We start from the raw sequence: 14,676 nt of genomic DNA, 5'->3' as shown, positions 1-14,676 counted from the left end.
TGCCTGAATCTCTGCGTTTGTTCACCTCTCTGCAGAGCACAGATATGATGACTGCATGTGCTGAAAAGAAAATCATGTCATTGACACATTTCGTTTCATTATGAAACTCTCACGCAATAACAAATGAATATATGGTACAAGAAGACTTGTACAAATGTCTTCATGTAATTTAATTGACCTTAAAAGTTTGCTTACTGAAGACATTGAAATGTTACGTTATTATAATAACCCTGGTTCACTGAAATAGAAATGTAACCATTACTGAATGGGTATTTAGCTCCTAAAGACCCAAATCCTGAAAAGTGTATACCAAAGCTGCTCACCAACCCTGTGAGGACTCTGCTCACAGATCTCAGCGTCATTTGTCCTTCAAGCCTGCTGCAATCATGGACACAGCGACCTTGAAGGTTAATGGTTACATTTCTATTTCATGGAACCAGGGTACGAAATGTAACCATTACCGAATGGGTCAGTATATTCAAGCCGTTGCTAGGGCAAGATTGTTGAACGATCGGAATGCTTCGGAACCCCAGTAATTAGCTAGGCTTAAAAAACTGAGAGAAGTGAGCTTCTCTGGAGGGGGCAAGTTGGCTCGCTCATAGGCAGTCCTGACTATCTGCTACCCACTTGGACAACCGTTGCTTACACAGAGCTCGACTATGGGACTATAGCAGAACAATTCTCGTCCCATCAACACAGTATGCCTGGGCCCAAAATGGGCAGAGCGTAAGAAGCTGCCGCTCTGTCAGACTGGAAAGGAGGTGGATGAAAAGCCTCCAATTCCACAGGCTGGCTGACATGGAACGACGAGATAGTCTTCGTCAAAAATGCAGGTTATGGAGCGTCACCTTTGTCCTGTCCTCTGTAAAAATTAAGCATGTCTTCGGTATAGAGAATGCCTGCATCTCAGTCATCTGCTTTGCAGAGGTAATGGCAAGCAAGAAAGCCCTTTTAAATGCTAACAATTACAGTTCAGCTGAATGTAGGGGTTCAGATGAAGGCTTCATTAGGAACAATGTCTTTCATAGGCAGCGAAAGCCACCAAGCCCCTTTCAGAAATTGCCTTGCCAGGAGCTCCTGGGAAGACGAGTCAATCTTAACATGGCAAGCTGAAACAGCTGCCAGATAAACCTTTAAATGTGGAGGGCAATTTTAAGATTATGCTTAAATGGTATACAATTCCAGGAGACGGTTCTTCCCAATGCTATTTATGTTGTTTAATTGGGATACAGCATTTGTTTTTAATGATGAACAGAGAACGCATTTCAGAGCAAGACATGTTCACGTAGCACAGTGCCAGTGAGTACGTGATTAAGCTGTGACTTGTGTAAACTACGTAAACCACGTTGAACTCTTGAAGGAGCTGGAGTCTCCTGTGGTTTCTCAGGCTACTGTTGCAAAGAAAGTTGGCCTGTCAACATTGCATGTGATTCGCCTTGTGATAAGATGTGATTTCATTCTTTCATTTCATGTAGAAATAAACAACAATTAATCTTGTTTAAAAACAAAAATTGAGTCACATTTTAAATGATGTATTTGTGATTGTATTACTTTTCATTTAAAAACAACAAAAAAAGTGCGACTAAGGTTGTCTCAAATGCCCCTCAATTAATTGGGACAGGCGCTTATTCGGGATATTTTTACTCCTCCCGAGATGTCCCAGTTAAGCGGCACTGACTGTCATGGGGTCGAACCCTAGAAGCAGACACCATGACTGAAAGACGCCCCACTTCCAAGAAGACGAACAGGTGGACGCTGCTCTGACATTTTGTAGGGTGTCAATAACGGTGCTAGACAAACCCAGACGGCTCAAATGCAACTGTTCAGGGGCCAGACCCAGAGCTGCAGGCTCGATGGGTCGGGATGCCTTAAGGACCTCCGTGCCTGACTAAGCAGCTTGTGGCGCGTCAGCAGTCTCCGCGGCTCGCCACTCAGAAGCTGCATGAGTGAGTCTCCTGAGCCAATATGGTGCTACTAGCAGCACCTTGGCCCAGCCCTGCCTGATTTTCTCTAGACACAGTGGGAGCAGGGCGAGCGGTGAGCAGACGTATAATAGACGCCTTGGCCACTGATGTGCCAAGGCATCTATTTCCAGCAGTATCCCCACCTCCCAGTATAGAGAAACAGAGGGAACAGTTGGTTGATTCCTGGGAGGCAAATAAATCTATATCTGCTCTCCCAAACCTCATGGTGAAGCCATCACACTGAGCTGCTGGGTGCTCTCCTTGAGAGGAAGTCAGCCGCCCAGTTCATCACCCCGATGAAGAGCTTTTCTGCATCATGCATCCTATATATACGGCGTCCATCGAACGGGAAACAGCAGGAGCTGTTCCGGTCCGACTGGTCCCAGGAAGACTGGTCTTCATATAGAAAATCTGGGTGAACGGGGTGATATGGGAGAGGCGGTAGGCAAAATATATACCGATAGAAGAAAAAAAGTACTTATCTGAAAAAGGCTCTCCGATCAGGTCATGACTGCCACAGGTTCAGTGAGCAGCTTTGGTATACAATTTTCAGGATTCAGGTCTTTAAGAGGTAAATACCCATTCGGTAATGATTACATTTTGTACTTGAAAGAGAACCTCTCTAGTTATTTAAATGGTAGAAGAATAAAAACATTCAGTGGATAGTAGTTTGAGTAAGGGATTGAAGGCACACAGTGTTAGCCTGTGATCTAAGAAAATGCACTGGAAAAAGTGAATGTTTTAAATGGAACAGATACGTAAGCAATGGAAACATGGACAAGTTGCAGCTAAAACACACCAATGTGATTAGTATTACCGTTTAAAAATATATACATAGGTAGGTTTATGATTCCAACTTGGTATATTTTTGGTTTATTTTATGGTTTGCATTTGTATACATAAGCCATAATTGATGTGTGCCTGTCGATCACCAAATGAATAATCACTGATTACTTACCACTGTTGGGTTTCCACTGCTTATTAACTGACTGACTTCATGGAAAATGCCCTTGCAGTCAATGGATTTGTCTAATGATCCACGCTTTACAATAACTGCTACCGCTAGTAAAATCTGCTCCCTCACATATTTCTGAAGGCTGAAAAAAAAAAATAACAAAAAACAGAAAAAATAAATGGGGACCAGTAAAACTAAAAAGATAGAGAATAAAACAGTATTCTTTTATAATGTTTCAGTACATCCACCCAGCTTGTATTATATTTAATTACCTGCAATTGTCATTGAATTTCATCTTAAATGTTAAACTCCACATTATTTCCCCAGTTTACATAAGTGCTTAACAAGGTATTAACTATTAGAACTAGATAAATTATCATTGGTCATACATTGAAGATCTTTTTGATTTTCTTGTTTTTTCCACTTTAAATTCAGGATGTAATACATGTTGTGTTAATAAAAGGTAAACAAAAGGTAAGAAAGCTGATTTTAAAACTCTGGTTAGCTCTCCTTTAAGGATGTAAATCTATGTTTAAAGATCAGGGGCCATATTTATAAAGGTTGTTTACCAGGTGTTTAAATTTAGAGTTACAGGCGTGCAATTGGAGTTGAGTGCGTCTGGCTAAAAGGGCTTTCAAAGAAAGCTCAACCATTATTCAAAAAACAATTTAAAACATCCTTTTAGCTGAACCTGTCTAAATGTGAAATATGCAGTGTTTAGCTTCATTCTGCCCCACACCCCTCCCACCACCACTCTGTGAAAAATTACTGGTGAGAAACCTGCATGTTCAAATTAAATGTCGGTTCTGTTTTTTGCTTTTTTTTTTAAACCCTACATGAAGTCGTTAAACACTTTGTTATGCTTATGTGTTTATAATGTGGATCTGCATCAGTGACGCGAAACTAACCTCTCTACAGATTAAAAGGCGACAGTTTGTTTTTAATTGAAAGCATTTTGGAGATTATACACACAGCAGAATCTAATTGGGCGATTTAAAAGTTTAACCGGCTTTCAATTGAAATGTTTCGGTTCAGTGACACCTTAAAGGAAAATTATTTGGAACCACTGTATTCGTCCCATCCCTAATACACACATATATACAATACTCCCTCACAATGAGGCTCTTGGTTATAACGCGCCTCAGATATAACTCTCCTAAAGCATGTCCCTCAGTTCCCCATACTAGTGATTCATACAATATTTCTACAGTAAATACAGTACCGGTGTTCAAACTGTAAACAACTTCTCAGTGTAACTTCCGTTTCTGTCTCTCCCTTTTGATAGAGTATCTGAACTGAAGAAAAGCTGCGCTGGCACTTTATAACACAGACAACTTATTCAGCATTCGTTTTATAACTAAATAAACATCATTCCTATTACGTGGTTATCTTTCCTAATGTATTTACTTCTTTCCTGCGAAAGGAGCTGCGGCTTTCTGCGGGAGACAAGACGCTTCAGCCCTGCTCCAGCAGCCGAACCTGAGTCGAGCCTATTCCCTCTTCCCCTCTCCCGTCCTGCTCTCCTTTTCACACTTGGTTTGCTTGCAGAGACTGGCGCGATGACGTTACCTGTCACTGCGAGACGGCTCTGGTAAGTCTCAGCGTTTTTAGGTATCAAAATTAACCTGTTATGTGATTGCCCATTATGTAATGGATACATGTCGTACTTAAAAGGGAATCTTATTTACAGTACTCCACAATGAAGTTTAGCGTTTTACTGACATTACAATAACTAGGATAAAATATGAAACATTGAAAAAAGGCGTGTTGACTGACTCGCTGCTATGCAGATTCATTGCTGTGTATCACTTTATTGTAATTTAAATAGCGCCCCTTTTAATGTAAACACATAATGAATCCTCCCAATTGTTTCTTCATTAATTCAGCCTTGTTATTTGTAAAATTTAACAAGCGGTGTGTCTCCAGACAGAACGTCTTTATGAACAAACGGTGTGTAGTGTAGTGACTACATCCTTTACACAGTAAAGCAAATAATTTTCTTTAAGCAATGTATAGCTTGAAAAGTAGCCTTGAGATTGTTTCTTCATCGTCAGATAATATAATTTAATTACAAAATGGTCACGATTTAACACTGTTTATTATACCTTTATTAAATGCAGGTAGAGTGGAAAGAAAGGAATTAAAAAAGAACGAAATATGCAATTAATTTAGCTTACTTCAGGAAAGCTCCTCCTTGACATAATATCTTAGGTCTAAGTTTTTCAGCATAGAAAAATGCAGTGCTTTGCTATCTTGTTGCTTTCTTGTTCTCTACATGTTTATACTGGCAATAAAACCTTTAATAGTATTGACTCGTACATGACCAATCGAATGGCAGTGTGGCAGGGCAAAAGCTCTGCCGTAGTACAGTTGATTATATGTTGGGGATATTGGGTGGCAGGGAGTTAAAATCTTCCCTGCAAACACACGTGGGAATGTGGCTGGAGCCATCAATATACACCAGCAACAGGTGTATAAATAAAGTGATCACGGGTGGTGAAATAGTTAGTGTTGGGAATTAATGTCGTGCTCATAGTGAAGGTTTGCAGTCCGTAGTCTGTGCTGTTTGTTTGTTTGTTTTCGTGAGTTTGACAAACCTTTTGTTTTGGCCCTCGTGCCTTTTATTTTGACCAGTGTGGTTTTGTTAGTGTTTATACCTCATTCAAACTTGCAGCTTTTTTCTGGGTCTACTTCCTGGTTACTATAGCCTGACCAGTGACGTCATCCTGTCAGACAGCAAAACTTGAAGACTAGTATCCCATCATTCTTATACAGACACTCAGAAAATGTTTTAGCTGTCTTTTGCTGAAACATTGCATATTTTATTGTTCGTTGGTGCAGCCGTCATGTTGAGTTTCAGCAGAGACACGCAAGTGAAGTGACATGATGAATAAACTCAGCTTGGCTGGGTGTAGTGCAAAAAAAAAAAAACTGGATTGGGAGGAGAAAAAAAAGATAGCACTGCAAAATTCTACTCCCAAAATGGTCAATTCCGTTCCCAATGCCCAATTCAATGTGCAGAAAATCAGTAGCCCTTGATATGGCAGCCACATCAGATAGGTCAATGGCAACACATTCAACATGCAGTGGTTATATAACCCATAATTAAATTTCTGGTTGGAATCGAGGGTCTTTGACCCTGTGCGACAAGTCGGAATTACGTTATCTACAATCTTGCATCTTTTTTGGAAAGGCGTACAGCTTCAAAAGATCGTCAAACCTTTCACCTGTCATTCTAAAATACCTAAAACATCTCTCACTGTCACATACCCGCATCTCTCTAAATGTTTTAAATTCTCCCTTTCAGGTTCTTTTTTGGTTGAGAGGACTGACGCACCAATGATGTTGCCTTGATTATTAGTTTTTTAATCCTGTATAAGGGGTACAAATTCATCTACTTAAATGTAAATGTCATGAATACAGTCTGTATTTAAAAGAAAGACTCTAAGCTGATAAACTTCTGTGCTCCGATGCATTATTTGTTCTGTCGTTACAAAAAAAAAAAAAAAAAAAAAATCTCATTCACAATTTTTTTTGTGTTTAGCGGTCACCCATTTACATGCTTGCTCGCTCGCTCAGCTACCTCATTCACTGAACTACATAGCTACACGCAAATATCTTCTAGTATGTATGTATTACATTTTTTAAATGCCTCTTTCCATTGGTAAATATGTGTGTGTGTGTGTGTGTGTGTGTGTGTGTGTGTGTGTGTGTGTGTGTGTGTGTGTATATATATATATATATATATATATATATATATATATATATATATAGAATGTTACTGCTTCAGGTCTCTGCATCTTGTCCAGAACACAGCTAGAAATAATATAGGCGTCAAAATACAGTTGAAGTTGTAACAAATGCACCCACTGGTCCCTCTTGAGAAGTGTTCTGTTCACCCACCATTTTTCAGTTCTGATCACCTGTACCAAATCCTAACAACAGAGGCTTCTTGTAGTAATCTACTTACTTCGGCCTCTGCAAGACGTAGGTTAAAAGGAACGTTCGCAGAGATTCAATGCTACTCTTCTCTAAAAGGATCCATTCCCGGACAACGGCTTCCATTATGGCTGTGGCGGCTTGGAAAAGGACATAGTCCACCTTGCTAGTTTCTGTGGAGAGGAAAAAAGATTACAAAAAATAAAAGGTTTAGTGTCTATTTACTCTTTCTAAAATTGGCATCACCCATGCATCAAGCTAAAATGCAAGGGAAAACTTCAGAGAACAATTATTCCACAGTCTAGTTTGTTTACAGGTATAGTTTTAGAAGTTACATACAGGGAACACCTATAGCGTTTATATGCAGGATGAACAGAAAATGCCGATATAAATGATCTAGATCTAGAAGTGATACTTTTTCTTTTAGATAATTGTAAAGTTGTATTCATGTCACAATAACAGAGTGGAATAGAATTTCAAAGAAAATATATATTTCACTGAATTTTATTCTTGTAAACTTTCAAAAGTAGTACAATAGTACATGTCCATACAGTAAACGTCTACAACACTAAATACACTTTAATTTCAGAGAACGATGTTGAATTAAGACAGAACAAGGAACAGAAAAGCGTTTGCAATCAGGAGACAAACTTGGTCGTGGGATAGGGAGTTCACCCAATGAACCTTCGAATCTCTTGAGCTCTGTGGGGAATTGCTGCGGTGAGGGGGGAATATTATTGGACATTCCAGGGTAAAATAATTGGGCTCACTACATTAATTAAAAAATAAATAAATAAATAAATCAGAAACACCTGAAAGCCATAATAAAAGCAAAAGAGGAAACAAAATACTAAAGCAATACTTCCCATGAACAAATGCTTTAAATGAAATAAGTTTGTTTGATACAGATTTGTTATTCCTAGAAATTCTATACTTTTAAATAAAACAAAATGCAAAGTAGTTAAAGTTTACTATGCTTGTCCCATTATGGTACTATAAGCATAGGGTGCCAATAATTATGTCAGCAACTGTACATTCAGGTAGCTACAGATCTCTGAAAACTGCCTGGATGCAGCCTGAAAACTCATCAGTAACTATAAAACAGTCAATGGCAGGATATGTAATAACAGTAAAATAAACTTAATACAATACTTTAAAATATGTTTCCCACTATTCTACAAGTAAATGAAAAAGACTTCTACAATTTTGTTCTTATTATATACTGCAGCCACATCGGGGCAGTCTTTGTACTAACAAGGTGTAAACTAGCCTCTTATTTTACATATTCCTTTGGGGTTTAAGTCAGTTGTTGTGAACAAACAAGCTTAGGGTCTACCTGTCTAGGGGGTCTGTGAGACCACACAGGAATAAACACATTTTTTTCACAAAAAGGAAACATTTATCTTTCATAGTTCCCAAGTAAATTAGCTTTGCTTACATACATATATATGACCAACAAGACTCCAGAAATCAAGTCTTGTGCACCCATACCTTTAAAACACTCATTCATAACGTTGAAGTGGTAAAAGAAAGGACAATAAAATAAAATAAAAAGGGTTTATCAATGTCTTCATGTCATCACTGAAACACTTCTAACACTGGATGTATTTATTTTCACAATATGACTCCCCACATGAAAATGTACACACAGTAAACATCCTTGCTTTACATGAACTATCAAACATTACCAAACAGATATCCACATGACCTTTGCAGATCATAAAAATATGCTTTGAGCATTTATGTATGTTCAGTGGGTGTTTTATAATGCCCCCATCCACACATACACTAACACTACCAACTGTGGAGCTGAATAAGACCCACAGGAGCTACTGAATCAAGATTGGTTTAATCCATTGTAGCTGGAATTGGCACAAAATAAATCAGTGAACACCTCCATTGCTTTTTAAGGAGCACTGCTGTGACTGTGCTAGTGGAGCAGAGACAGAACAGCGCAAAGCTTAAGTGCAATGACAACTTACCTAAAATGTGTTTGCATACAGCAAATGGGGATTTGGATTTTCTGAAAGACAGGAATATGTGCTCTGCATGCTGACGCTGCTCACTACTGACCATAGATGGTGGTGCCTTTGAGAGAAACAGAGGAGAGACAGGAGAAAATCAGTGCTTTTGAAAACATACGGACACATGCAAAACCACGTCACAATGTTCTTGTACTGCATCAACAGGTTATGAAAAGAAAAGGAAACTGTAGGTGGGTTTATACACCAGCAATTGTGTCTGTTTTATGCTGGTATGGGCCACTACAGTTCACATTTAAATTGCCATCTATTATGGTACATTTTTATTAACATAGATTTAGTTGATTGTATTTAATTTTTTGATTTTGAATAGTAGTACTAGGAGAAAAACAAGCGCAAAGCAAAAAGGCCATCAGAACAAATCTCTTGCAGGGCATTTTGATTAAATAAAGGCTGCCCTCTAGTGGGTTAAATCACAGCAACAACCCAACCTGTCGGTAACCAATGGAGCCTGTTAACAGTAAAGATAAATCAATACTGCTGTCTAACAAATGAGTTCCAAAACCGAGACGACCTATTTCCAAGGGCACCTGTACTGGAATGTATGAGATCTCAAAACTATTCATTAACTTGTTGATAAACAGACTATATTTTAACTGTAATAGAAAAAAAATGGTTTGCACATTTTTACTTTCTTGGCTCAATAGGGTTTGGACTCAAACAATGTAAACACTTGTCTTAACACTGTCACCAGTGTGTAAGGTAGAGTAAGGCCACAACAGGCATCCAGGATGGCACCGATTCAACATGACAAGCCTTCAAAGTGTTCACAAGTCTGGTTTGATCCACGACTTCCTCAATACAGTATCAACCCTTATAATTTCTTTATTTTACAAAAAACTGAAGTGTCACTTGAAACAGATTACTGGTCTCAAAATCTGTCAGATTGTCCGACTTCTAGCCTATTGCAACTAAAACCTGACTTGCAAGTATTTGTATAACATAAAATAAATATGATTCATAAAGTCACATTGTAGTAAGGTATTAGGAAGTGGCATTTCCGTATATCTGAAATGATCGTTTACACAATTTACCAGACAATTAAACAACAACACTTTTGTAATGCTTACATGACACCAAAATTCAAGTAAACTATATTTAACTGGGTGGCTTTTACACATTTAAACTTAAATGTGACTATTAGTCTCTTGCTGACATTGAATGATCTGTCATTTCAACGCAACTCTGCTCAGAAATGTTTTATTGTACTACTGCAACAAGAATAAAATAAACCATTGTTGCATTTTATTCTGGACTCGTCCCCACCCTTGAACTGACACAGGGAGGGAAGGGATATACTCACCACTTCCAAAATTCAAATTATGAAAGACATTCGTGGCTTGCTGTTAGCTGTCAATTACTGCTGAAACTGTATTTTGTTCAGTGCAGAAAAGGCGATATGGAACAGCACTGGTTACAGCAATCTAGGATGTCTATCGAAGTCAGCACAAAAACATGAGCGTTCCCAAAATCACCTTCGAGCCACTGTAACACTCAAAACTTCTGGACAAACCCGGACTGATGTTCAACCGGATGAGCAGAAGTGTAGGGATGCAATGAGCAACTAAGAAAAAATCGGGAGGTTTTTAAACGCTTGACTGATTCTGTTTTTACCTTACAAGCAAGAACTGGCTTTCAGAGGGCATGATAAAAGCAACAATTCCTCAAACAGAGGTTATTATGTAGAATTACTTTCTCTGATCTCTGACTATGACAGCATGTTAATCAATCACTTGTCATTAGTATTCTCGGGTACCTCTAACATGATTCCGAAAGGCCTGATCAGTGCCTCAGATTCATGTTGGAAATGCACCTCAGCTGTCTTGTGTTTTCAGGTATGTGACCGACAGTGTCATTAACCCTCCTCACAAACAACTGTTCTTGGTGAAAGAACATTCTTTCTTCCAGACCGAGGGAGTGTTGTGCCAGTACCATGACTCTTGTACTTCTGGATAAAAGATTGTCACCGAGGTGGTTTCAGAAATTCATTCTGATGAAGAAAGCAATCCAAAATCATTCTTGTCTGTCTCAGACATGGATTTAGATGAGCTACATGTTTAAAAAGAGTGAAATATCGCTGGTGTACCAAACTTAAGAAAACTGTACGATGTGCCGTTTATAAGTAATTGAATCACATGCTAAAAACAACGTAAAAATAGCACAGCAGTTAGTACTGGGTACTGAATATCTGTAATCGGTTTGATTTGATTGTGACGGGATTGATTTACCAGAAGCAGTGGGTTGTGTTGGTTGTAAATAACACTGTGTTACATTCAAGCTTTGCTTTTTTTCATTACAGTGTACGGTGTTCTTTTATACTGACTTGCTGGAGCCTTGGCATGTTTGTACTGGCTGAAGTAAATACAATACATTCATTCTGTATTGTTAAATCAGAACCACACACTTACAAGTGTTCCAGTGCATTGCACAGACATGTAGAACAAGTTACAGTATGTATTAAAGTCATTCAAAGTACTCCATTCAAACCAAAAGTTTTCTACATTGGGCCATAAACACTTTCCTCCTATCAGCTTGTTTTTCTTTGGACATTTTGTTTCTTTGTTTCCTCTTCAGTCAGGTACTGTTTTTTCAGCATTGCGATTAACAAGTATTTTGGCAAATTCAACAACAAGCAATTTCAAACCTGTGGAGAAGCATTTTCTTTTCTTTTTCCCCTGACTGTCCTACTTTATCCAGTCTCAAAGTCACCTGCACTATTATAGTATCGCAGTTACAACAAGCAGAAGACTTGAAAAGCTTACTACTCAGCCTTCTAACCAATAGCTGTTTGGTACAGATCCCAGGGGCGGGTTCAGTTTGAATGTTGACAAACCAATGACTTGGGAGGGTGAGAATAAGGAAATTCATAGATACCGACAGTTATTGTGTTAACACCAAGTGAAGCAGTATAGCTGTGACGTTTTCAACAGGAGGTCAGACAAGAGTCTGAAAAGCTTGCATTTAACATTCCAAATGACCAAGGCTATTGAAAGTAAGAAATTAAAACCTCTAAATATGAACAGTGTTTTTCTGTTTCTACCTAGCAACACAATCTGAATGCTGTAGATTCTGAACAAATAAATCAGGTTGTTGACAGTTAAGTTTGCACAAGATATAACCGTGGCTGTAGTAATCTCTTTGTGGCGCTGATACAGTAGTTTAATATTAGACAGGCTGGTGCACTAGTCGCTTACGCCTTTTAAGGCCCCTGCAAAAACGCCTAAAAAAAAAAAAAATCGACGTATTCAAAGTCTTTTAAGGTACCTTGATGTAGATGAGAGGCACTGAGTTTCACATGGGAATGTTTCAGATTTGTATTTTGGGCGTTTCACCCCAAAGTCAAAGGTCAAAAACTTCATTAAGGGGCAAAGCGTTCACCATTTTTGGAATCATCATGTCCAATAGTCTCAAGCTCAAACTGTTTTTGAGATAAAAGTCGATTCAAGTTTGAAATTTGAATTTTGTTTAACTCTAGATTCAAAATGAAAAAAAAAAAAAATTAAATATGACGCCTGTCCAGCCGAGCATATAGGCCCAAGCGGTAAAAAGGACAAGCCTCCTGATCACAAGAATTTCTCTTCAAAACTAACTAACTAACCGACTTCACACTTTCCAAACACAGGACTGGCTTTCAAGATAAATGTTACATATAGTATCAGCACTTTGTTTTAGCTGCGTAATTTGTAATGTTTTGCCATACTGTGTTGTGTATAAGTTTCTTTATAAGTGCTGCATTTACTTGAGCTGGGGTAGGGAAAAAATGGACATGTTTCATTATTGAGCACGGCGTTTATTTGAGGGCGGCGCCTATTACAATCTTATCAGAGCGCCGCGCATATTCAAGAGCCGCGGTAATTTAAAGTAATACGGTATTTAAGAAGAGTTCTATTACAGTGATACATGACAAGGGTACAAAGCTTTCAGTATTTTCAGCTTCTTTGTTTATTGTGAATTGGTTACATTTTATCAGTTATTTTTGAAAGCTTATTTCGTATATAAAATGTATCGTGTACTGATAACCACAGGTCTGTTCCACCCGGCTCCGCATTTATGAGTACCTACACTTTTTTGTTGAGAATTTCACCCCTGCCTAGTGTTGTGCACAATAGAAACAAAAGAAAAAGTTAGCGTCTACTACTATATATCAAACGTTGTCGTTCAGTTATACGCAAATAAACTAACAGACTTCACATATTTATAAACATGGCTGTATAACTAATAGTCAACACCGTGCAGTTGTGACGGAATTAACCAGCACCCGCATTCAGTTCAGAAGAGTCAGAGAATTATGTGCAAGCGAGTGGATGAAGTACTGCGACCACAGCACGCATTCTACCTCGAAACTAAGTATTTTAAACATTAGGCTAACCTCTACATTAATAATTATGGGAAGACCTGTGTATCATAACCGTAAAATGTGTTTGTTGTTCATATGGAGACATACTTTTCATTAAAAAAAAGATGATCCTAATTAAAATGAAGTGATTCCTCTGAGAAACTGCACTGTTGACGATGTATAGTTACTATCACTACACAGATTGCACCTGGGCTTGATTTTGTAGCCGCTGCTAGATAAAGGCACGTTGGACCTGCACATTTTCAGAAGGTAATGGAAACAAACGCAGGCTGTAGTCTGAGTGGCACGGTTGGATGAGGGTCTGCGGCTGTAGACAGAGAGAGGTACTGCACAACGCACAGTCTATTCTTACCAAAATAAACGAAAACAGCAGCCGCGGAACCCCACTGTATTACTACTCTGTATTTCCGCGAAGGGTAACGAAAGTTGAATGGAATGTAAATACAAACTGCGCTCTGTTTCTTACCATTAAAACTTTGGCAGCGCTCTCCAGCTGTGTAATCACTTCTGCAGCGCCCACAGCAGCCATCATGGTCTCCCTTCAATGACGCACCAGGCGCTGCATTGTGGGATAAAGCCGCATTCATGTAGCAGTGCCGGAGGCAGCGGTGTTCAGCAGTTTGTTTTACCACATTATTTGACATTGTGTCATGCTCTATTGAGGCCTGGTGCCTTTGAGTAAATTGACAGTATCTATCAAGCAAAATGCTTTTACTCCTGTAATTAAATCGCACTTTTGTAAAATAAAAATGATCAGGACAGACGTATTAAATATAATATTACATCATTCAGTCTCTATTACTGGGAATGATATACTCGAGCGTCCATATATATATATATATATATATATATATATATATATATATATATATATATATATATATATATATATATATAGACACACACACACACCACAAAACAAATGTCAATTTTACATAAACAACTATAGTTTTGGTTCCACTTGGAGCCTTGGTAACAATGTAATAGCAGGTTTCGCTTGTTTGCTCAATTCAGTTTTGCTTTAATGATAATAATGCTAATAATTTCGGTGCGTATAGGTGAGCTGTGTATTTCTGGTGTCAGATTTCCTAGTACAATACAGGATTAATAGAGTCATACATCATTTCAAGCCAAACTACTACACAATCATATGTAACAGTACTACAGGAATCTTTTTTTTTTATATAAAGGGGATGTCAATTTCTTGCAAACAGAAATGTGTTTAACCTAACGTAATCAAATCTAATGTTTAAAAAGTATAATGGTGCATGTGTTTCTTTCAGACCTATGTAGTGAATTGACTTACAAGGTGGGGTCAATCTGGAATAATTTTACTGAGCTACTGTAGTAAGGGTAGCTGTCAGCTTGTGAATTCAAAGCTCTTTTCGAAATGCCCACTCTAGTGCACTGATAATGTAA

General features: G+C 38.3%; 1 protein-coding gene across 2 annotated transcripts in view; it reads right to left on the bottom strand.

Moving 5' to 3' along the window:
* The window catches only part of LOC121328069 (exportin-4), a 46,458-nt gene extending 32,651 nt beyond the window's left edge, over positions 1-13,807 (bottom strand). The window contains exons 1-4 of one of the 2 annotated variants that reach the window (XM_041272548.1): positions 13,724-13,807; positions 8,841-8,946; positions 6,890-7,031; positions 2,923-3,061 (exon numbers count right to left, since the gene is read on the bottom strand). In XM_041272548.1, the coding sequence (XP_041128482.1) occupies positions 2,923-3,061; positions 6,890-7,031; positions 8,841-8,946; positions 13,724-13,789 (453 nt within the window). In that variant the 5' untranslated portion in view covers positions 13,790-13,807. Of the gene's footprint in view, positions 1-2,922; positions 3,062-6,889; positions 7,032-8,840; positions 8,947-13,723 lie in introns of those variants that run through there. The other variant, XM_041272547.1, reaches the window with a different exon arrangement.
* Between the last annotated feature and the right edge of the window lie 869 nt (positions 13,808-14,676).

Source organism: Polyodon spathula, chromosome 15 (genome assembly GCF_017654505.1).
Source record: "Polyodon spathula isolate WHYD16114869_AA chromosome 15, ASM1765450v1, whole genome shotgun sequence".
NCBI classification, from domain to species: domain Eukaryota; kingdom Metazoa; phylum Chordata; class Actinopteri; order Acipenseriformes; family Polyodontidae; genus Polyodon; species Polyodon spathula.
Note: the sequence above shows the minus strand (reverse complement) of the source record. Positions and strands in the feature narration are given on the sequence as shown.